Genomic DNA, 25,741 nt, shown 5'->3' on the forward strand with positions numbered 1-25,741 from the left:
AGCCTCATGCGCGTTTGCCTCCTGTTTTATATACTATACAGTTAATATTAAACTCTCCTCTGATGGAGATGTTTTGTGTCGAATATGACAAGTTGCAACGTAACAAAGCCACTGGCCCTGTGACCTCTACGTATCTGAATATCGAATCTGCGTATGACAAATGCAACCTGGCAGACATCCAGCCGTTATAATGAACATGACCTACGCCCTTGAATTGTATTGATATAACTGCTTTTCCCTTTTAAATATCACCGTAACTCCTGATCACGTATGCATTGAACAAGAATACCATTGTGCCCAATACGGCGGCACAAATATCCTAAATGGACACCCATTTAATCAGAGTTTAAGATTGCATCCGTTATTATTTTATTGGCAAGTAGGTGGGCTTCTGTTTCGTGTCATCGAGATTTTGGATTAGAGATCAGTTTCGTGCCGATGTTTGGGTTCTGTGCGAGCAAGTTTATATGATTGCCGTGATTCGAACCACGACCTCAGGACCGAGGGTCGCATGCATGAGCTACTAGACCATGGCATTCGTATGACAGTTGCTGAATGAGGCATGGCCACTATTTTTTCTCAGTTTCTTGTTGCCAATTCCACCAATGAACGCCACTAACACAAAGAGAGCAGTGTTGGTCTAGTAGCTCATGCGAGTACAGTCAAAAACGTTTACGACGATATCGTTTAGAACGACATACCGGTTATATCGACAAAAATCAATGGTCTCAGCGGTTAATGTATTAGGTACTTAATAACAACGTTACCGGCTGTTACGATTCTCGGTTTTTACGTCCAAATATGGATAAGTAGTCCCTTGGATGTCGTTTAGATGATTTTGACTGTATATATGTATAGATATTTATCGTCTATTTGATACTTATAAATGGTATTAAATTAACGCGTGTCCCTATGATCTTTTATTAATATAGATTAGTTATTAACGTTATGAATATTCAAGGAAAATTATTTACATAAATATACTCAGCTCATTCTATAAGTAGAATACAACAGCCACGAGTTAAGTTCGGTGGCGGATGATTGAGGGATGTTCAAATTAAATGAATATTTGTTTGAAGCCGGTTGCCGGAACCGTTTCAAACTTGGGCTTAAAACTAATATAAAATTAGGGGTGGTGGGGCTAGTCAAACAAAAAACTAATTTGACTTATCTAATGGTTCTAAAGTCATAGTCAAAAATCATTTATTCATATAGGTAACACAATGTACACTTGTGAACGTCAAAGAATATTACATTAATTTTTCATTTACTGGTACTAATATTAGTAAAGTCGACCTATTGGACATTGTCGGAAACGAGAATGTTATATTACAATTTGTGAGTGTGAGAAAAATACCAAAGGACTCAAGTGTACGATAATTGCTAAAATTTAGTTGATCGCTCCTAATGATTAACAAAAATATATATATGTAACATAACTATTGTTAGGTCACATAACATACGTTACAAATTAAATCATGATGATATGAACATTTGTGAAATTTAATATAGATTTTTTATATATTTAAACCTACTTCAATATTTGAATTCTTCTGGTGCCTCTCCATTACTGAAGGTTGGCCGTCCCGTGAAGCGTATCTTGTCCTGTGTCAGATGAAGCAACTTCCACTGTCCTCAAACGTTATACAGCCTTGATTTTTTCCTTCTATCATCACGCCGTTTATCCTGGATCATACCCATCATATTGAAGGAGGTGGTACCGGTCATGGCCTCAACACATGGCCCAAGTACGCTCTCCCTTGCTTGATGTTCTGAGATGCTTTTTCGACATTCCGACACATCGTGAACCATCTCGTTTAGGATGGAAGGATTTTTTTTCTTCTAATTAGCATAATTAAGCTTGTAAGTATTTTATAAAGCTGTTCTCGAACGGGAATTCGTTTTACTAATTGTTTTATTGTTTGTTTCGTCATAGTGATCAGCTGAACTGTTAACATTGGACCAACGCCAGTCACTAATAATACACAACGCAACCTTAGATTACTTTATCCATACCTTTGGGTTTGACAAATGTTAATTTGCCGAAGAATTGATTCGTATATAAGGGATATTCAGTTATTTGCTTCAAAAGTATTAATGTTTAAAGGCCTTTATTTCTCAAATCAAAAAAATGATTTTTTTTTACATGAGAAACTATATACATAATATGCGAGCGAGATGAGATACACGTCGCCAATAGCGGTCCCAATTTTAGTCTAATAGGTTCACTTTGACATGAATCTTTAATGAATTTGTTAAACGCTCTAATATTGCGAATTTTCAATGGTAATTGATTAAACAATTGAACACACTTACGCATTCAACGTACATATACTAGTCACCGTGACCACGCACGCTGTAAAGCACGCGAAACGTCGGAAAAAATTAAATTAAAAATTATGTAAAATAATTATAAGTTTATAATAATACAAATAGCTTAAATCCGATTAAAAAATTGTTTTATTTCAATGTGTAAAAGCTATGTTAACCAAAGACAATACTATGTACATATACTAGACAAAAAGACTGACGGAACCGATGTCATATCACAATCTTTGTAACTAAAATAGCATGGTCATGTAACATGATACCTAGAATACAGATGGAAACAAGGGAAGTTACCACCCGGGAAATTAGGGTGGGCTGATGACTTGATTGAAATAGCAGGAAAATACCGGCAGGCTATTGGCAAAGATGATACAGAAAGGGTTGAAGAAGGCTTTCACCCAAGAGGGGTTTATATAAACGTACTACATTGGAATCTCTATAAATCGAATGTCAAATCAAGTTAACGAGTTTTAGACTTAACAAGAACTTCGAGATACATATGATTTAACTTCTGAAATTTCGATACACAGTCGCGCGATTTCTTAGCGTATTTTTCGTTTGTATGCAATTAATGTATTCATGTATTCATTGATTGCACGTGTACAAGAGAAAAACAATAGATTAGAAGCCCCGAACCCGAAAATTCATTTTGGATTTTATTGCCATTATTTCGGGAAATTCCAAGTAAGACGTCTTTATATGTTACTAACTACGACTTACGGAGTCTCCTTTTTGAAGTTCTAGTATAAATATGTATTATCAAATACTACGTAGAAGAAAAAATTTCGTTCGCGTCTAGTCTTTAGTCTCAAAGTCTAAATAATTCGTGATACCGCGGTAGGAAACGACAATTTTTTTCTACTTTCTGAGTATTTCAACTTAACTAGGTTCGAGGTATATATTAATAATATTTGTATGGAAATTATTCAGTTAAAGTCAGGTAAAGCGTCTAATTTCTATAGATCATGCTCAGGTAAATGAAGACCTTCGGTAAGAATTTATTGTGGGACTTAATTAATTTCACGTAAAATTTGGTTATTGTTGGCTTAGCCGGTCATAAAACTATTGTATGTAAAAATTACAGACAAAAGACCCAACTTTTACTGCCATAAAACAATTTACCAAGGGTTCAAAATCTTTACGAAAGACGTTAAGCCGATTTTGGGTTTACAATGTACTTCCTAGAAATCGGTACAATGTGATGCGTGGTATTTTTTAAATTGTTGATGCATATTTAGAATTTAATAGTTAATTTTGCGAAAATCTAATATAATTATTATAAAACAGCAGACGTACGTGGCAGATAGTGGCAAAGTGCTGAGAGGAATGACGGGATTTGGAGGAGGCCTTTGCTCAATAAGGACACACAGATACCTAAAAGAAGATTGATATAGAAACGTGTTTAAATGTAAAAGTATCTGAATTAAAAGACTATCAGTATTAGAATAATCAGAGTCATGTAACAGGGCGTGGTTAAATTTTTTAACTAAAAATATATAATTGTTATGCAAAAGTGATTTTTTATATAACACAAGTAAGTTTTTACTTACACAAGTCAAATGTTGATGATAACACATAGTCTTAATAACTATTTATTTCCAGACTTTCTCTCTTTAGTATTATTGTTTTTTTTATATTATTATAATGTATTTTTAAGAGGAGTTTTTGAATAAGCGTGTGTCAGCTTTTGGAATGAGTTTTGGGGGTTCTCACAGAAATTTTGGAGGAATCAAGATGTCCTGGGGAGTTTTTACTAGATTTTTTTCTTCATAAAAGACGCACGATTCTACTAAATTTATATTACTATAACTGAAATATCAAACTGCTGTAATACTTCGAAGTTCGAAATTTTAAACGACTTGAATTTTTGATCGCTTGTACACAGTTTTGGGGTTTAAAATCGGTATTTAGGGGTATTTGAAGTTGGTTCAAGTGTGGAAATTCTGTAGGAGTTGGTATCACCGGAATAGGCTGATCTATATTGACTATGTTCATGCGCAACCCGTCGTAGGGCGAATAACAATTTTACCTTGTCATTCTGAACGCGCGTCGTTTTTGGCTCATAGCCAGACATTTCGTCTGTCACAGTTACATTTACTTCTTTTTATGGCTTATTTATTCATCTGTAGACGTAATTAACAAAAAATTATGTACACTTTTAGGTGGTTGCTGTCTGTGTTATGTCAGAGGGTAAGATTCCGATCAGGTAGATTCGGAGTGCAGTCATGTATGAAATACTTAACTTGCCAACTCCAAGTGGGGCAGAGGGCTTTCAGCGTAGAAAACCAGTCTGATCGATCCTGGGCAGCTCTAATAATTTAACATCAATATTGTGCAATGCAATAATGTGTAAATAAAAAAAATGTGTGCGTGTACTACTGTACACACGTAAGAAGTGAAACTTCTTTATGACCTTATTTTTCAAAAAATGATGTACTACATGCAACTTTACAGAAATTGGTTAAATAAAGTTTAACAAAAGGCTTTTATATCATAGACATGAATACAAATAATACAATTATTTCATTTTACCTTATTACTGCTAAGATTATTACAGAATTTCATTAATTATAATAGAATTATTACTATCATTGTTATCGTTATTATATTTTTGTTATTAATGGCTTCGAATCAACCGTGTTAGGGACAAGAATAATATGACGTGTAACCGAAAATGTGACGGTAATTTTTTTTGCAACGTCAATAAAGAAGTTTCACTTCAATAAATTATTATTAAGGACACTATAAGTTTGGGTTTTAATTAACCACAGATGATATATGTAGCAGATTTTTTAATTTTTAATAATTTATTTAATTGGACGTTGCATACACGAAATGTTGTTGCGATAAGCGGTGTGGCAACCAAATTAAAAATGAACTAGTAACCCATACCGGTTTTATGGCTTTCTTCCGTCAGCTTCAAAAATTAAGTAGAGCATAGACCCTTAAATGCCGGCAGCGCACCCACTGACATACTTGTCCATCATCTCGTTTACCTCCCTATCATATTAAATAAATATAAAAATCCCCAAGTTCTATTATAGAATGTTATATGAAAAGTATTAGTTTTGTGCGCATGAGTGTGTGTGCAAATATATAACGACATATTTTATTCGTGTAATATAATATATGATACTTTTCCAAACATAGTAGAGCCACTGATTGTAGCTTCTATGGGTGAGATCCAAAGTACTAAGTATGACTTTCGTAGGTCAAAAACGTATCCGAAATTTACGATATGACTTACAAGTATTTTTATGTACAGACACATTCCAGCTACATTTTTATAATATAGAAGATAATGCGCTGGCGCAACTATTTAACTGATTAGCGGGACCTTGGCGCGATAAGGAGGCATCGATCTGCTAATATCGTGTCTTCATTGCTCACGGGCCTGTGTATTGATTATATGCTCTGCAGTTAAACAGGTACTGGGCCTGGGCCACCAGATATGGAATCCTGTCGTAAAGTCTTGGATATATCAATAGATTTTTTTGGCAAAAAGCAATGATTTTTTCACACACGAAATTTTATCCACTTTTTTAATCCCACAAACTAATACGACAGTTGGAAAATTTATACGTGTCTTTTGAAGGTTAGGGATAACAAAAAATCATATTAACTTAATACTAGTAGGCGTCAATGTTTTAGCCTTTCAACGAACCTTTCAGTCCACTATATCATTATAATACACTTAGTATATTACAAAAATTACTGTTATTTAAATATATTTAGCACAAAATTTTAATAATATTAATATTTTTTTTTTCAAAGTAGACATGTACTCGATATTACACATATGGCAACCCTTTTGGCAATCCACTCCGAGAGCTTTATGTGACCTTGTTGGAACTATACAAGGTGGTTCGCTCCTCAGAGAGCAAAGTGGAGGATGTGAAGTGGAGTGGATAATCCAAAAGATTCCGTCAAAAAAAGACAGTGATACCTCGTTGCCGTATCTATTAAAAACATCTTTAGTTGATGTCAACGACCAATGTTACAAAAAGTGCTAGCTACATTTTTGACGTCTCGTGGGTGTTTCGTGCTGCCTATGGCCAGTAAATCGGCGATTATTTAAAACTGATATATGTTTGTACGGTCTAGTTTACGCTGACATCGACATATTTTAAAATAAATCTATCTATTTCCAACTCACAAACAGTATTTACAATATTTACAATATTTTTAGTAATAAAAATAATTTATAAGTAGGAAATTAACACATATTTGTAAAGTTTAGTCCCTGGGGCAGTGTACCTGTAAGGCTGGTGATTATACTGTGTACCAGAAATATTCTTGCTAATTTGTTTTATAGCATTGGTATACGGTCCGTGTGAACGCGTATACACGCAATACTTGCTTTGATCCAAAACAGTGCCAAACTAATATTCACAATAGTCTTTTCGTGGCCATTACGCGATAAAAACGGAAGTTTTTTTTGTATAAGTGCGCAATCGTGTAAAAACAGCTTTTGGCTGTGCAATGATATAATACTTTAAAGTTCCTAGACGCTTGTCGTCGTACGATTAAACAAAATGGCCCCGAAATGGTGTTCTATGTCGATCCAACGGTTTTTGGTTCAGATCACGGAGGCTCTTCGACGTGTAATGAGTCTCAGTCGGCATAGGTTCTACGAAAATCGACTAAGTTATATTCTTGTCTATCGCGTTTTACTTTTTTGTGAACTCGAATTATGTATTGGTAATGTGCAAAATGAATACACTCGATTCTTTTATCTATTGTGATGATTTTGGTGGCAAGCGTGAAGTCATACAAAACATAACTACGATAAATAGTTGCCTGGCCAATTGGCTACTCTTTAAATTTAAAAATTGTTTTATTAAAAATAGGAAACAAAGCACTAGATATATATATATATATATATATAGTGTTAGTATTTTTTGACATATAGAAATCAGACTTATCTTGTTGAATCTTCCTTTATAAACAATGAAATATGTTTAGAAAGATAATAAGATAGCCAGAGTATTGCCTATAAAATAATTTCAAATAATTGTATGTGCTTTGACAAAAGTACATCACAGGACGCATTCTATCCCCTTCGCAATTTTGATCGAGGGTTGAAGACCAAGGGCGTTGTTGGGGTGTACTAGCGTGGATTAAATAACATTTTTGGCAGTTTCGTTTGTTAATATCGAACAAGAAACGAGGAGAACTTTATAAAACCAAGTCTCATTACGAATACAGGAGCAGTAGTAATGTTTTGAATGCAGTATAGTATATAAGAAGTATGTCCTATTTGAACATATACATTCGAATATATATGTATATTACATTATATACTCGACGTTTGGATTGCTTTAAGGAAATCATAGTGAGAGTGAAAAGTACTCTAAAAATAGATTATTGTTATTTTTATCGAACAGGGGGCAAAAGGACTCATCTTTTAAGTGATACATGGACCTTCAATGCCAGACGGCTCGCGTGTGCGTTGCTGGTGTTTTAAAACGAATGTTAGATAAGGATAAATATATTGTAATGCGGTTTTATGCCTAGTCTTCTATTTCCACTAGAATTGCAATTATATTTTTTATAAATTATAGTAAAAAGGCAGGATATGAATGGTCAAGTCTGGACATGGCGTGGTATTTCTTGTACTGGAAAGGTCTTACGGCAAAAATGTATCATGGGGGACCAGATAACAGCGTCATTGGTCATATGCTTCGTCTTTAAGAATGTCTAATAAACTAAAACAATTTGGTAATAAGCTCTTTAATTGTTTTCTTTTCTACAATATTGAATTTTATTGACAAGTTAGTCCATAACAGACGAGAATGCATGATGATTGTCCTGAAAGTGGATGAAGCGTAAGAGGTACGTCTGGACCGCAGCAGGTAGAGCTCTGTGCTGCTCCCTTCCTACCCCTTTGGATAAAGGATAATATTAATAAATGATGTTTTGTCTTAACTATAAATAATTTCGGGGCACTCCTAAAAAAGTTGCATAGAAGAAATAGAAGCCATGAATAGAGATATTTGGAAAAGGCATTGTTTCAAACCCCTCTAGGTTTAGATCAATGCTCTGAAGGAAATTAATATATTACGATAACAAGAAATGAAATGTATAGAACATAAATTATACGGGCTCCATTATAATTAATAAATAATTTCATTCGTTTTAAATACGCAATATGACGTAGTAAATGCACTTTTACCACATAATATACTTGAGAAATGAACGTATACTAATTACTCAACTGAGTTGACATATTTGTCCTAATGACCCGGGGAATATAGGTTGTATCACCCGCTAATAAGATCCAGATTGGTATGCAATTATTGTAACGAATTATAGCGAATTGATACCATTTGTAAATGATGCCTGGTCCAATTTGCGGACGGGAGCGATTAAATGATTTAAGTAGGCCTTACTTTATTTTCTTTATAAACACTTCGTTGCAAGTATACATAAATATAGTACAGTATTAGGGAGGCAACTGCCGGCCTTATTGCATTGGAGCGATTTCATCCAGGCCACCCCTGTAAGTAACAAAATTAGATAAGATAAGCGCGAGACGTGTAAAAGACATATTTAGACGAAACTCATGAAACAAAGCAATTCAAATATATAAACAGTGAAAGGGACTCAATAATTAACACTAAGACACAACGTGCACATGAATCCCGATAATTTCTGATCAGTTGTTAAAGTTTTTTGTTGTTTTAGTTAATTGTAGCCAGGGTTTAAATACATTACTTAAAATGAATGTATACCGTTTATTGTAATTTGTATTATAATCAAATTTAAATTAGTTTCATTAGCTGTCAAATGAAAAGGAGGGCAACTGGCGGCCTTATCGCTTTCGAGCGATCTCTTCCAGACAACCACTCTGAGTAAAGAAAAAATAATATCAATGTATTAAATTGCATAAGATAGGCAAGAAGTGCAAAAGTACATGTTATACACAGTTATTAAGATAAAACTACACAGGAACAAAAAAAAACTAAACTAAACATTAAAAATAAAAAAAATAAAAGACACACGATAATATAAGATAAGTAATAAGATAAGATAATATAAGATAAGTCTCACGTCAGTTAGTAGTTGGAAAGAAAGTTAGGGATACGATGTGGACAGGTAATGTTTGTACAGAACAAATTTAAAGGAAGATAGAGAAGGAGCTACTTAATATAAATCGCTCTTTGACCATGACCTGTTCCACACATTTTTTTTTGACACAGAACAGGTTCTGATATCAAAACTTGATTCGGTCAAGATTACAAAAATCGCTCGGCTTGTTGCAATACGAGATGCAAGTAGCAACAGAAATATATATATGCTATAATTACTGGATATATAAGTTTATATCTTTCTCTACTCTATTTTTATACAAACTGGTAACCATGGTAACAGACTTTCGAGTTTTCCCGTAAGGTTATAGTCTTAATGCAGACACTAATGGAGCGGGTATATATTTATGTATATTTTATTAATGTTTGCGTAGGATAAGAATTCTCTGTACCACTAAGAACCACTTTACTAATAAGACGTTTCCACTAAATATCATTTTGTAATGAGAAATAAAGTTCTTTAAACATTATAATGAATATCATATCTAGATTTAAAAAAAATATATTTTCATCAGGTTCGTGGCGGCAGTACCGGAGTGCCTCCGCCAGCGCCGCCCGCCCATGATACGGAGAAGAGATCGCCTCTGCTGCCGCAGCATCAGCAACAACCCAGGCCTGCTCCAGTGCCGGTTGTAGCACCAGGTATTATTTGACAATTTATTTCAATTATCTCCCGACTTCGTGTATGTGGAAGGCTTAGTCCAGCTACAGCTTTTTGGCTCAGTTTGATAATTATTGCAGACAGGTGGTCTATAGGGAATATCCTCTTGAACGCTCATAAAAATCGGTTCAGCCGTTTAGGGGTTTAATTTATATATTAATAAAAGACATAAAATGTTTTGAAGCTAGAACGGATTTAACGGAAGTATGTATGCTTATGTTTTTGGTGTTTTAATATATGTTATATATGTTTGTCACCAAGACCAATGTTCTCTCAAGGTCAGAAATTTGCCAATCGTTCCGGTCTATCTATATAGAATCATTTGTATATAGATATACAAAAATCAGCCTGCGTAATTATATTAATTCGTTTTTGTATGTTAAAGGGGACTATGATTATCATTAATGAAATATCGTTTAGTTCCAGAGCCGCCACCGCCTGTTGTAGTGAAACCCATAGTGGTAAAAGCTGTGAAGAATGTCAAAATCAATCAAAAGGTATGTTTTATAATTATATATAGTCGAAATTTGACACTCGGTTTTTTCTTCTTGTTTTTGGAAAATAAATATATATACATTGATAAATGGAATAAAAGGCAGTCGAGGCAGAATACGAAATTCCACCCGTATCACCTCGACGTCTGTCGTTCCACACCTGAGCGTTTTGTTAGCACCGCCACTATGTGGAACCAGCTGCCCGCTGAAGTATTTGTGTACCAATTCTTAAAACGCCGGCAACGCACTCGCGAGCCCTCTGACATTGAGTGTCCATGGGTGGCAGTATCCCTTAATCCGATGAGCATCCTCCCCGTTTACTCCGTTCTATAAAAAAAGATATTTGAAGTCAGGGCTTCCATACTCTCCATAATTTGAAGTGTTTATCATGCATACCTGATATTACTGACAATAATAGTCAGAACTTGCTCACTCAAAGATTACAGACTTCTTTTCGAAATAAAAAATTGTGAATTGTATTTATTTGTTAAGTTTAATATTAAGTTTAAGCTCTGATAATATTTGGTCTATGGATCAGCTGTAAGGTTCCGATTCAATTTTTTTTGTTGTCAGAAATAGAGTTCTGTCACCCAGTAGGTGATAAATTCCGGTTCTTGAGGTTGAAAATTGAAAAATAATATAATTAAAGTGATTAGTGCGTCAAGGAATATAATAATGTTTATCGAACAGCATATTGTAGTGTGCAAAAACACGTTTCCATTTTGTTCTGTGTAATGGCCTCTAGTGATGTATAAAGGTCGATAAATGGAAAAGAATCTTAACGGTTTAAGTGTTGATAAATCGGTGTTTAATATCTATCATGAGTAATTTTAATTATACCGTTATTTCTTAAGTAGTTAGGGATTTCCTAATTGTTTTTCTGTATAAACGCAGACAATAGGGGCTTTAGGCCAGCTGTTATATAAATAAAACTATACATTGTTAACGTCATAAAAATATATTACCTTTTTATTTCAAATATCTTTTGTTTTTGGGGATAATACCTTTGCACCGCCGCCTATTGTATAGGTTTCAGGTATCGAGCCTTACCCAGCTCTAGCGTCTCTAGCCACAGTCAGTTCACCTCCGCGCGTCTCGGGTGTCGGTTGTGTGTCCGCATTATTCGAATTTCGAATGAAAATAGAACTTTAATTTGAATTCCGAATTTAAATTTGTAAAGTTCTATAACGTGCCAGTAGTGTCGCGCGTTAATTGTTGATAGAATCTAGTGACAACAAGTGGAAGTTTTGTTGGTGTATGTGTGTGTTATCAGAAAATTGTTTTCTACCAGATTTGTTCTGGTGATGGAATGTTTATATGGTTTACATAACGCAGTAAATAATTTATTCTCGTCTGGGTTTAATGTAAATTGGAATGCATACAACCTTTGTGGTTAAAATCATTAAACATTGCATCGCAAACAAATGTTGCAAAATCTAAATCCCGAATACACTGACTCTTAAGTACCGTACTCGTAAGTTTAGGACGTAAATTTATTCATTTATTAACGTACATCATATATATATATTGTATTTTCTACAGTATATGTTATAAGATATTCTAAAATACATGACAATTATGGTAAACAATTAAAGAAAACACTTTTTCAACGGATTGAAGCTATGTATTATTATAAACTTATAATTATTTTACATAATTTAAATTTTTCCGACGTTTCGCGTGCGTGCGTGCGTGGTCACGGTGACTGACAGACATTTTTTTATTGTAAACATATTTAATTAAGAATAATAATTCCACCTAAGATACATATATATACATAGTTTATTCGAGCTAGTATCAACGTCTCGCGGCTTTTCACGGCTGTACTTTGGAAATAAGTATAGTATTACTCATATAATGTAGCATTTTAATAGTGCAATCGGTTCAGAAGTTTTGAAGCTTAGAGGTAGTTAAAGCATTTAAACATATAGCAAATAATATAATTATTGAAGTGGTTATTATATCGTCATATGATAAAAAGGAGTCTTGAGTATTTCGTTTTAGCTAGTTTAAATAATAAAGAAATACAGACTCAAATCAATGTCAAGCTGAGGTCTGGTAATAAGGCAGCTGATTAAGGCTAGATAATAATTCAGATGTTTCGTGATCATTGTATCGATAAAATTTATGGTTTCTTAAAATTCTTTTCTGAATAATTTATATTTAAAATGCATTTTTTGTTCTGGGGTACAGTGCTGATAGATTATTTGCATATAAATATACGTTCCGTCGATCAAATCGATATCAAAGGTCAATTAAAAGTAACGATAAAGGTCAGAACGGCATGTATCGTGTTGTAACTAGTTTTTTTTTCCATTTTTTCTTCTCTTTATTATACAAAATAATATAATCAGACTATGTTACATTAGAAAACCGCTGTGGTTTGTATTAATGTAAACATAGCAGTCTTGTTTAGGAGCGCGACAATTGCATATAAAAGTAGTTTTTTTAATTTACTGTTTAAGTTGGTCAGCGTTAGGCTGTCTAATATCTGATCGGGTAGACCATTAATTAGCCGCGGTAGCAAATACCTCAACATTCTCTCGCCATATAAGTTGTTTGCTCTCGATGTACACAGCCGAATCTGCGCTTCCGCTCGAGTCTTTGTCATGCTGCACTCGTTTTTTTATGTCATCTCGGAAATTTTATACATGTTGTATATGTAAAACGTGTTTGTAAACAAAAGCAGCGGTGCTCGCCTAGTGGCTTCAGCGTGCGAATCTCACCCCTGAGGTCGTAGGTTCGATCCCCGGCTATGCACCAATGGATTTTCTTTCTATGTGCGCATTTAACATTAGCTCGAACGGCGAAGGAAAACTATGTGAGGAAACCGACTTGCCTTAGACCCAAATAGGCGTGCGTCAGGCACAGAAGGCTGATCACCTACTTGCCTATTAGTTTAACAAATGATCATGAAACAGATACAGAAAGCTGAGGCCAAGACTTAAAAAGGTTGTAGCGCCATTGATTTATTTTATATGTAAAACGTATCTCTAGTTTAAAAAATTATAAATTTCAAGAAAAAGTTTTGACTTAAAACCTTTTTTGGAGTAAAAAATAAAAATAATAGTTACTACCCAAACATACTACTACTATGTGGAAATATTTGTGTTTTAAATACTAACAACTATGTGGAAATATTTGTGTTTTAAATAACAATCCAATCCCAGAATAGATAAGCATCAACAAGACCTGGGTGTATGGACTAAAGTCCTTTGCCATTCCCATTGAGATAAATTAATATCATCATCATAATAGACAATAATCCAATACATATCGAGAACCTTAGGAAAAACAGTATTAGAAATTCAATAGATGTTTTCGCGTCATGCTCTAATTGAAAATTATTAAAATAAAACATATCGTGACTGTTATGTGTTTTGTTTATACATAATGGTATGTACATATTATTGATTATTACATTGATAACGAAGTCCCCGGTTCCGAATTCAAAAACTATACAATGTTTTTTTGAAATGTTACCAAAAGATAGTGTTCTTTGACGAAGGTTGAGAAGTACAGTGAATCCCTCTAACGCGGTAGACTAGGTCCACGTTACAGGAAATCGCGTTGTAGGGTTGTTCTCGTAATACCACTTTTTTTAAACAAATTAAAAAGTAAATTTAGTTTAATTTTATCTTATTATTTAATATTTTTTAACACAATTGAAGCAGCTGCAAAGGTACGCAAAACTTGACAAATCTTTTCTAATTGTACAGAAATATAACTTAAGATTATTCCGCGGTATATGAGTGAAATCGCTTTATAGAGGATATAACTATTACTATGTTGAAATAAAATGATTATTTTTCTATCTTGTCAATTAACAGGAAATCTGCAGTGAAGCTGTGTTTTTGTCCTGATACAGCTTTAGGTGTATAATTCATAGATAACTTGAATAAAAATGTATGTACAGTCAAGATCTATTATAACGACATCAAAGGGACTACTAATATTTGGTCGTAAAAACCGATAGTCGTAACAGCCGATGACGTTGTGATTAAGTACCTAATGCAATAGAATTCAGCCGGGAGCTTAGTTTTTTTTTTCAATATAACCGGTATGTTGTTCTAAACGATGTCGTTGTAAACGGTTTTGACTGTATTTATGTAATACATTTATAATATACCGTATTTTTAATATATAAATGTTATTATTTCGCACATTAGATCAAGTGGCTTATTTTTTACAAAGGAATACACTTACGGAAGTAAGGTTTCTAAAATTCAAACCGTACATCTAAATACTTGCCTATATTATTAATAGAACTTGGCCAAACATCAACATTGCTTTGGAAATTTGTATACAATGTTGTCATCTAAACACAGTTTTGTCTGTTACGCGTTTACCGCCAATATGCTGATTGATAGTGCAAAACACTTTTCTGAATAAATCTCATAATTATATCTATGAAAGCTATAATAATAGCTAACCTAACCTTTTTCTAAATTATGTGAAAATGCCCTGCGCAAGCGCATTTTCACCCGCGCCATGGATGTCGAGCCTGCCGCGAGGATATTGGGCTTAGGTGTACGCTCAAAAACCCTTTACTATTCAGAGGGCTAGCGAGATTCCACACACAAACCCCATCACACGCCTTAAAGATGGGCCCTCGGGGTTCGTCAGGTATTCTACCCAAGGTCGCTAACCTAACCTGACCTGCGAGCCTTGTACCCAAAAATCTGATTATTTATTTACAAAAGCTTGCTAACACTCGACAAATACATACATACATTGGTAAATAAGGAAAAATACAACGTGACCAGCACTTATAGGCAAACAAGAAACACGAAGAAAATATATATATTCATAATTATATAAACAGAAGGAAAAATGATTTATATATGAGGAGAGTGGAGTAGGAATGTGAGAGGAGAAACTATGGATATCCATCCAGACTAAGCTCGTGATCAGAATGCTCAATCTGGATATCGATGAGTTTAGGCCAAAACGCGTCCTTTTAACGAATCATGTCGGAGAGTCTGTCTTGAAAAATATTGGAGTGGGATGACGAATCATTGTGATTTAGGGCTTTCATCTTTTGTATAAAATGTTTCGATAGTATTTTTGAAACATTATACTACGAAATAAAGTAATAAAAGTTTCATAAGATTGTGGAATTGTGCAAAATGTTACGAATCGGACCGGTCTAACAGGTGAACGTAAATGACGGACATATTAATTATATATGCGTTTTAATTATACGCTGATGTTGTATTTGTCACGTAAATTTTATATAGTCTTATAGTCGGTTTCGGACGCATTAAGTTGGTAGTGAAAAAAAAGTACACAGTAAGCCAGAGACAAAATAGACAAACGTAGCTTGGTACGAGAGTTGAATTAAAAAAATGAACTCTCTTCATTTTAAGTCAAGTTTTTCAAGAGTGGAAGACATCACCAGATCATTATGTATTAAAATAGATAGTTATTTTGACTGAAACAGTTACCAGCATTAAACAGCCACCATAATGGAGTCACACTTGGAGATTTTTTGTAGTACTGGGGCAAACGGGGGTGGGGTATCAATTGATGAGATAGCGTTGCGTTGGAGGCATTATGTTACAGTCTCACCAACAATAGATAATTTGGGACGTGGACTACACGTTACTGTTTATATAAACATCGTTACTATTGTAACGAAATTAGATGCTATAATAGACTCGAAATGAAATTGTTAAAATAAGCCCTAGTCGACGAATGTTTTGTTTCGTTTCTCTATTAGTAAATTCACAAGAGAGTTATAAAGACGATATCGTATGCTGAATTTCCCTCAATTATTAGAGGCTTAATGGAGTATAGAATTGATAGTAGCAATAATTTATAAGAGCTTAAAGGTCTTGCAAATTATATGAATTAAAATTGTTAATAATAGAATTATGTGCCGGTTAACCTTGTGTAGAGTTAGCATACTATAATTTTTTAATAAGTTTTTTTAACCGTCCCAATTAACCATAATGCCAAAGTTCATAGAGAAAGGTGTTGAAGGTCTACTTGTATGCAGTTACCCTGCCATAACCCTCCAATGGACTTCGTAATTTCAGGGTGATCAGCCGTCTGATACTCTAGAGTTAGGTATTACAAATTCAGTGATGTGAATAGAAACGTAGGAAGCTGCATTCTTAGCCCAGAATGAGTATCATTATATATATAATTCAACTGTACCCGTGTACGTCACTAGTACAGCTGAACTGCTCTTAAACGGCTGGACCGATTTGAATAGTGTTTTTATAAGCGTTTGGGTGGCGCGCTGGATGTTTTAGATTTACAAGTGGGTACTTTCATACTTTGGTTAATATCCTTATCGCGTCAAAATATCCTGCAGGACAACGTACTTGTTGCGTTTTTATTGTTGTGTATGCAGCATAACTTCATAATAATTGATGAAGGTATATCTTTGCAATCAATTACGTTAGGTTAATGATGGCCTACTACTGTGGGGCCACTTGAAACTAAAACTTTAATATAGAAACACAACATTGGCTGTCAATAGGGTAGCGTCAGTGATCACTTTACGGTTAAATGGTATACTTAATGTTATCAGATCGATTGAACGTACTAAATTGAAAGTAAAATTCCATTTGGTTCCGGAAGTAACGAAAGTGCCTTACACAATGCCTTGACGCAGTGAATACTAATTTTGTTATTAAAAACATGTCTTTCCGGTGGTAGGATTCCATTTCCAGATATTAAAACTGTAAGAGAATGATTTGAGAACTTCTTCTTGCCGGAGATCAATTAGCAGCCAGTTTATCAACCAAGGGTGGTGGATGATGGTTGTGGCGATCTAAGATTTGCAATGGTCTCCTGTGTTCGCTTAAGGAAACATGTGGTACATGGCAGAGAGTGGCACAGTGCAGACGGGAATGGAGGGATTTGGATTGGAGGCCTTCTCAAAAAAGAGTATACAGATAGCTAAGAAGAATGAGATAGAAATATAATTGTGTTTATATTTAAAAAACTAGACAAAATATAATTTGTAATTTAAATCCTGTTAGGAGGCATCGCATTGTGGTCGAATTTTCATTTTGCAGGTAGATGGAAGGGTACTGAAAAAATTTGAGTCTGTTTTACGATAAGCATTATGTTGGTTGCATCAAACAATGTACTATGTACAATGAAAGCATTGGGACATCAAAATATTTACATTAGACAATGATACAATGGAAAGGGTGGCGCGGTATGAGGCAGAATGTCGGCATGGATTTTCAATTATAGTGATTTCTGTAGCGAGACCAAGTAATGTATAGCTGTAATATACAACAAAGTTGCTTCAAGAAATGAGCGTCCCAATTCTTTATAGGAATGCACTCACGTGCTGGCATTGAACGTCCATGGGTGCTGGTATTACTTTTCATCAGATGAGTTCCGTCCTCCTGTCTGTTTGTCTCCATAGAAAAAGCCTAACTGGAGCTTCTTAACAGTTTTTTGTCGAATACGAATGTCTTATAAAACACGTAACTTATTGCAAGAGTCTAAGTTTGGTGGCGGTTGTTATATGTTCAGATGTATGTTAGAGGAAACACTTTGTTCGAAGCTGGGAAACTAAGATAATATTAAGGGTGGTGGGTCTGCCACGCTGGATTAACACAAAACTAACTTCTTGAAAGGTTCGTAAATCTAAGTATGTTTTGGACACGAAAATTTTGATATACAAATTATAAGTGAGGTAAAACCTAAAGGGCTCATTTTTTTATTATTATACCCAATTGGGTTGCGCTTCCATATATATGTAATTTAACTAATGTTAGGTAACATAATTCAAGCCTATATCAACTATGTATACGAATATTTGCTTCGAGGTCGTGGAAGCGATGCTAATGTGTCAGTATCTCGACACAATAGTGAGATATCTGTTATATTTTTATGTTATGATGAAACTGCATTGTTCGTTATTGTCCGTTCATATTTTATTAAGCTGTCCATATGTACGTACGAGACGTACATATCGTATAAGAAAACGTTGGTTTGCGGCATTTTCTCAGCTGATGTAAATTGATCTTTAATTAATTAGTACGCTCTTTTCTCTTGCTCTTAAAAGACCCTTAGTCGATTTGGTTTAGAAATAATTCAGTGGGCAATTGATTCCATATAGTAGTGGCGCGTGGCTTAAACTTTCTTAAAAACGCTCAGTTGTGGAACGACGGACGTGGAGGTGTTGTGGCGTTTCATATTCCGCCTTGATGGCCGATGATGAAACTCAGCTGCCGGTACTAATCTGTACAACTCATCTGAACACTCTCTATTGTAAATGCGGTAGTAGAAGCAGAGAGACCACATCTACGCAAGACCAAGCCGTTCGGATTGCTTTTAATTCAGTGACAATTATTATGTCACCGTAACATATAAATAAGTTTTATTTTTTATTTTTAACACGTAACGTTTTATCTGGCTTCACAGATTAGTAAAAGTTTATTTTGTCATAACCAAATACGATAGGGTGATGGGAAGTTCGACAAGAACAATGTTTTCCTAAACTTGGCATAACCCTGACTTCGAACAATTTACGATAAATACTTATCCTAAGTTACGTTTATGTGACGGCAGGTGTTTCCAAGAGCAGATGCGTATATTTATCGGAAGTATAAGGACCTTATAAATCGCTAATTGGGTGGCTTTGTGACCTTTATTTAATTTATATGACCCATTAGTCTGTAGTCTGTTCCGTTGGCTGTAAGAAACAAAAATAATGCCTTAGTAGTTAACGTACGTCGAGCAGTGGTGGTGGTTTTAGCGCGCCACTGCCATCCCTAAGATCGCCGCCACATAGATTTAGCATTCTGGTAGGTTCGAACGGATCCAATGGACTTTCTATATGCGCAATTAACTTGAGGAAACCGGCATGCCTGAGACTCGAAAATCGACGGCGTGTGTCTGAGTACAGAAGGCTGATATACTTGCCTGTTAGAAAAATCAAATGATCACGAAACCGAGACAGAAAACTGACGTCCAGACATATAGGGTTGTAGCGCAACTGGTTTCTTCAATAATTAATGTATAGTGTCTTAACTGCAAAAATGAAGTTTATTTTAAATGGTAAATGATATTTTCTAATAATTTCGACCTGGGTTTTTCGACTTTATTTGGGTTAAGATTGTGCATACGTTTTCTTTATCTTATCAGGTAAATGATATATGTACGGATTTTAAGAAAAAAATTGGTATCGTATAACTATATTTATTGTTGTAGTGGGAATCAATATTCATTAGATTTGGATAGTTACTCGCATTGCATTAGGATGCAAATAGTAACGATAAATTAATGTAATTAACGTATTGTAATTATTTTGGTATGTAGGTTAGCGGTAATAAGAGTAATTTACGTACAAAATATGCCTTTTCCGTTAATAAAATGAGTAGATAACATTTTTTATGAGGCTGAAACAGACCGAGGAAAGACATAATCATTATTTCTGATATTTGTACCCTACCGCTTGATACACTCGATATCTAGGTGTAAGATGCCAATTTAAGTTGAAGGAGACCATGGAGGAAACAAAGTAAAACAAAAGAAGTCCTACTTATTTAGCGTGATCGTGATTGGTAAATCGGAAAATGCGCCATCTAATTGTCATATCCCGTGAAGATTCAAGTCCTATATCCGGTCCAAGCTCAGATTATAATTTAAACTGTTATTACACATCAGTCGTTAGTATATCTGGGTAGACCTACCTCTAAAGGCTTCTGAATGCTAGAAGCAAGCCTTTAGGTGTAAAAGTTAACTCACATAGTCAAGCTCATTTTGCAGACATAGCTGCTCCTTGATGTGTCTCCTAGAGCCAATATCCGACTAGTCGTCCAATCCAAGGCCAAGCTTTCCTTGGGCGCCCGAACGTATTATTTACTATTTAACATTGAAAACTGTTTGTGATTTTACTCAAGTATAGACAATCTTTCCTAACCTAACATAACTTTTTATCTTTAGTAAGTTGCTTATCAATATAGCTCAATATAGACAATCGAATGCAGAGTTTTTATTGAGAAAGGATTTACATTCGAATAGGCAAAGGTCCCCACATATATGTAGCATTATGGTAAAACATGAACAGCTTTATATTAATGCAAAAGCTATGTATGAATAAAAACTATGGTAAGGATCACCTCTATTGAATAATTAAAATACATTACAGAAAGATAGTGCTTATACACAAGGATATTAAATCTATAATTCTATTTAATTTCCCGTTACTAAGAAACAAGGCGAATGATTGATTGTGAGATCGCGTCGGTCGCGCTGACCTTGGATGTACGAAAGAGATAGAACCGGCGAGGTGTGCGAGCGAGACAGATGCGTAAGCCGACAACGTGGTCCGAGCACGTGGTTTTTAGGTTATAAGATTACGCAATTTTTGAACGTGGTATATACTGACAATTGACTACAATTGACTTGCAATTTCCAAAGACAAGCCGGTCTTCTATATATTGTTACATCGAATTGGAGACGCCGCCACAAATACAGAAATAAAACTTTAGGTTATATTTCTAGATGTTTTGAAAAATTATTGATTATTTATAAATACATTGCTTAGCTTGTGACAGTTGTTAGACGTGTGTTGTGTTTCTCGGAGTATTGTTTTCTACCTTAGTGAACAAATTTCAAGACAAATACATGATAATCATGAAATTTATATTGATTAAGTTATTTGAGCTTAGTAATGAGAAGTCAAAATTTTTGTAATAAACAGCTTTCTCAGCCAAGACACACGGCGTTACCTGTTACTGGTTTGTGAATATTGATTAATATCACATCGATACGATTGCGATATTATAACGTGTCAAACGCGGAAGTGCTTATACAATTTTGGAACTGATTTACGTATGTTTATTAAAATGAAATTTATGTAACACCATATATTTTTGAAATAAAGTCAAAATTAAGGAGAAATTTAATAAATGTTAAAACATCAGCAGTTGTCCTTTCTTGAAAATAAAATCATATACACATTTATTTATTGGCAAAGTAACAATTCGTTTAATTAGCGGCCTTGTAGCAATGTGATATAATATATTCGTGTGACATATAGTATGTTAATATTGACATTTCGAATAGGAAGACATTTTCGATTTCATTTTAACCAGTTTTCAACTTAGGTTATGATGATTTTTGGGTCAGACAGAAATAGTCATTTTGGATCAGTCGAATGAGAGTCCGAATTATTTTTTTAGACAAATTATAAAAGTTAGTATATTAACACAAACGTATTTTTTTAATTAATCAAAATTATAGTATATTTATTAAACAATTTATTAAGACTATTTATTTTGTTTTAGATTTTATCCACACATTAGAAAAATAAACTTTTGAAACACAAATTAAATTACGAAAAAGATTAGGTTAGGCGTAGTATTAGGCAAAAGTACATTGCGTTTTTCATGTGTTATTTAGGAGTCTTAGTGTATTCGGGGCTTATGTTTTATTTTAAAAAATACTCAACAATGATTATTACACAGAAACCAGCAGGATTATAAGAGAATTTAATAAAAAATATGTGCTACTGAAGTGTTAGTGTGTGTTAGTGTGTGTTAGTGTAGTAAGTCTGTAAGTCTGTAACTGTGAAGTCTTCTGTTGTGATAATGACTGCCGGCGTGGCAACCAAGCGCAAATCGCGCTCGAGGAAGAGTTGGGCGCGAATTGAGAATGACACCCAGGTAATTATTGAAGATGTTTCGGGTGTTTATAATAGTCATTAGTTATCGTAAACAAAAAGTTAAAAAAAGGTTTAAAGTATTGGTGCCAAATAAATATAATTCGTGTTTACTTTAAAATCAAGTTAGATTATTGATAGAATTAATTTAAATTATTCAATAACTATACATATTTGGATTGTTTTAGTGTTGTAATAATTTAATAATATTTTACTTTGAAATGCTACAAGAATCCAATACATTTATCTAACGTGAAAATCTTGTTTGGTTTATCGCGACGCGCGAATTATTTTGGGGGTAGAATTATGAATCACGTGAAGAAGTGATTAATAGTATAAAGATTAATATCATTTACTTAGTACTTTTGAAGAAAACAATCTAAATTTACATGTAATCAAGGGCATAGAAGAGTGAAAAGGCAAGAAACTCTTCGCCACTTATAAGTTAATTAAGGGTATAATCAGGTCATTGAACTAACCCTGTGTTTGTCAACAGGCATCGGATTTCACGGATATAGGCGATTGGCCGACGCTAGGCGCTGCTGTGGCCGCTCGGTGTCATTCAACACCGCCGCCGCACGACGACCCCGCGCACCATAATGGCAATGCGGTGAGTTTTTAGTGGGAGTACATTTGTGTCTTATAGGTCTGTGCCTTTTAAGTTTTGAGGGCTTAATAGGCAGGGAGAAGGTTCTTTATGATGAACTGATGAACTTAATGTTGAAAAGTAGGCATAGCTTACATAACACATAAAGACGGTACTTCGTATAATACTACCCGCATTTTTATAATTGCTTTGTTATCATGGATGGGTTAATTTTTGTGTTTTTAGTTAATTAATTAAAAGTTAATAGTAGTAATATTATCTAACGAAGCCTTTTTTTTCATAAATGATCTTTAAATAGTTAATTTCACGAGTACTTTTTTTTTAATGAAGAGATTGGGGTAGAAAGCACACAGGTGCAGAGTATCTTTTTATGTATGTTTATATTTAATAATTATTATCGTTGTATTGTGTGTAGTACTGGCAATGTTATTCTTGTCAATAATTAATTAAATCTTAATAATTACAGGACCAAGAGAGGAACCCTCCAGAAGAACCGCCCAAGCCAGAAAAGTTGGAACAACAGAATCACACCGATAAACACGCGCATAGCGAGAAGAATAAGAATACTGGTAATTTTATATTTTTAGATACAATGTTACAAATTATTTTATTTACTTATATTATAGCGCCGTTTTCCCGAAGGGGTAGTCGTATCACGGATCTCTTGCTATGGTCCTGACATACCTATTTAAGGTAGTTGTCTAGTACCTCTTGGATTTGGTTCAGATATGTCCAATTCCTACCCAAATCGTTAACCGCTTCTCGTTCACGCCTTTGGGCCAAATCACCTAAGCAGTCCCTTTCGTATTCTTGTCTCTTCTTACCCACAGTGCCCAAGTATCTCACTATTACTTATCCAACTTACAACTCACATACATCATAAAATATTATTAATATGTATAATGAATAATTAAAATGTATAATTTCAGGTGGTAGAGGCGGTAATAAGTCGGGCAAACATAAATGGGTGCCGCTGGATATTGACGTGAAGGCTGCTCGTCCGGGCAAGCATGGTGGTCAACATAATGCCAGGCAGGATAACGGTATGTATATATAATATACTATGTGTATCTGCCCGGCTGTCCATCACTATGGGCTTTCATCAACATCATGTATCAAATCCAACGAACGATGTGTCACACAGAAGGCTGATCACCAACTTCTCTATGAAATAAAACGGATCATAAATGCAATAGAAGAAGACCCATTTCGCGTTGTAGCGCCAGTAGATTATTATATACTGTAGGTAGACCTTGGCGGTTAATTATTGCATTGCAAAATGCTTGGAAAAATATTCATTAAAAGAATGTTGACATTGCTATGTAAAACATTTACAATGTTATATTGTAAATGACGTTAATGGTCTCGTTATTTTAAAATTTAAGAAAATGTGTAGTCTGTAACATATTTACAATTTAGATAATCGTTTCTATAGGTTTATGACAATTGACAGCTGACAGCTGATGTACAAAGTTTATCTGTGTACATGTGATAAAAAATTTTAAGTAAGCCAAAGTCGTCCTAAAATGGTTATATATCCTACTAAAGACACAAAAAATAAAAATGTATCGATAATTGGTCATTCAATAATTATATCAAGTGCTAAGTTGATGTCCTTCCTCGGGTTCCTCGGTGCGAATTCAAAACGTCGGCGTCAGTAGAGAAAAAGATCACCTGATGATGTACTGGTTATTTAAGTTAGGAAACCGCGAAGCTAAAGCTTCGGCGAAAGAATCATTTGTTTCCCTAATCATTTATAAATACTTAATAAATTATAATAATAAGTTCATATGAAAAGGTTTTTCTATAGATACAGTGTCTCTGAACGGGGAAGACAGACAGAGGGGTGCTACACGCGGTAGGGGCGCAGTGAGGGGTGCAAGGGGGATCAGGCGGCCAGGTCCCCGTCCTGCATCCGTTCACTCGCATCCACATCCGCTGTACCATCACCCGGATTATCCGCATCACGATTTAGCTCAGGTAACATTAGATATAAAATATAGTTAATAGTTTTTCAAGGTGTGTGTCATATTTTTTTTTTGCTTTTCGAGCAAATTTGAGTCCAAAGACAATCTTGGGTGCTCTCAAATATCAATTGACAGATTTAGAGGGAAGCTTTACAAAAAAATCAGCGTCTTCAGTTATCTTTCGTCTCTATTTGTCGAATTGTGTGTCAAAAGAGATAGCTTTACTTTTTCTTCTTATCCGGTACACTCTTGCCACAGCGGGCGTGATCGCTATGTAGTAGTCATTTTAAAAGGGGCAGATGTAACTTTGAGACGTTTCGCCACTGCCTTTTAGAGGACATCTTGCTGCACTCACTGAGTGAACCTTCTACGACAGATTTGATCTTAGTCCAACGCGTACGTGACTTCTCCTTCCCCTACACGACAAGGCGTTCTATGGACCGATTACCACGCCGAGATAGTTGTACTAAAACGGTGTAATTTATAATATGAATGTCAATATTTAATTTAAAATTTATTTTAAGTTTTAACTGCGGCATGCGTAAATGGCTGATTGCGTCATGTCCGTGGTATGATTACTTTTTTTATAATTTCATTTTGGGGTTAATTAAGAGGAATCATACCTAAACGCGATCCCAATTATCCCCGCCTGGGTGTCATTTCAAATCATTAATATGCTTTTAATAATTATTCATTACTTATTATCAATAATAGCTTAGTGATAAGTGTACATCTCAACCCGGAGACCAGAAAAGATTCTTTCTCTAATCAAATAATGCTTGTAGAAAGGGAAACGTGAGGAAACCTTGAACATTTTACACAAATTTTATGGCCTAAGTAAATTCACACCGCTTATTGCCTTATCTTACCTAAATAAAGTATTATCGGTGATAATGTAGTTCATTAATAAATTTTTTAAACAGATTTATTGCTTTGGTTCCTGTATGGGAAT

At 34.6% G+C, this 25,741-nt stretch overlaps 1 protein-coding gene across 6 annotated transcripts in view; it reads left to right on the forward strand.

Annotated features, from left to right (window-relative positions):
* The window catches only part of LOC123715516 (la-related protein 1), a 53,217-nt gene that overhangs the window by 9,182 nt on the left and 18,294 nt on the right, over positions 1 to 25,741 (forward strand). For 3 of the 6 annotated variants that reach the window (XM_045670551.1, XM_045670553.1, XM_045670554.1), the window contains exons 2-7: positions 9,935 to 10,061; positions 10,501 to 10,577; positions 22,712 to 22,825; positions 23,289 to 23,391; positions 23,752 to 23,865; positions 24,621 to 24,802. In XM_045670551.1, coding sequence (XP_045526507.1) covers positions 9,935 to 10,061; positions 10,501 to 10,577; positions 22,712 to 22,825; positions 23,289 to 23,391; positions 23,752 to 23,865; positions 24,621 to 24,802 — 717 coding nt within the window. Of the gene's footprint in view, positions 1 to 9,934; positions 10,062 to 10,500; positions 10,578 to 11,662; positions 11,830 to 21,871; positions 22,220 to 22,711; positions 22,826 to 23,288; positions 23,392 to 23,751; positions 23,866 to 24,620; positions 24,803 to 25,741 lie in introns of those variants that run through there. The other 3 variants (XM_045670552.1, XM_045670557.1, XM_045670555.1) reach the window with 3 other exon arrangements.

The sequence above is a fragment of the Pieris brassicae genome, chromosome 10 (assembly GCF_905147105.1).
Source record: "Pieris brassicae chromosome 10, ilPieBrab1.1, whole genome shotgun sequence".
Lineage (NCBI taxonomy): Eukaryota > Metazoa > Arthropoda > Insecta > Lepidoptera > Pieridae > Pieris > Pieris brassicae.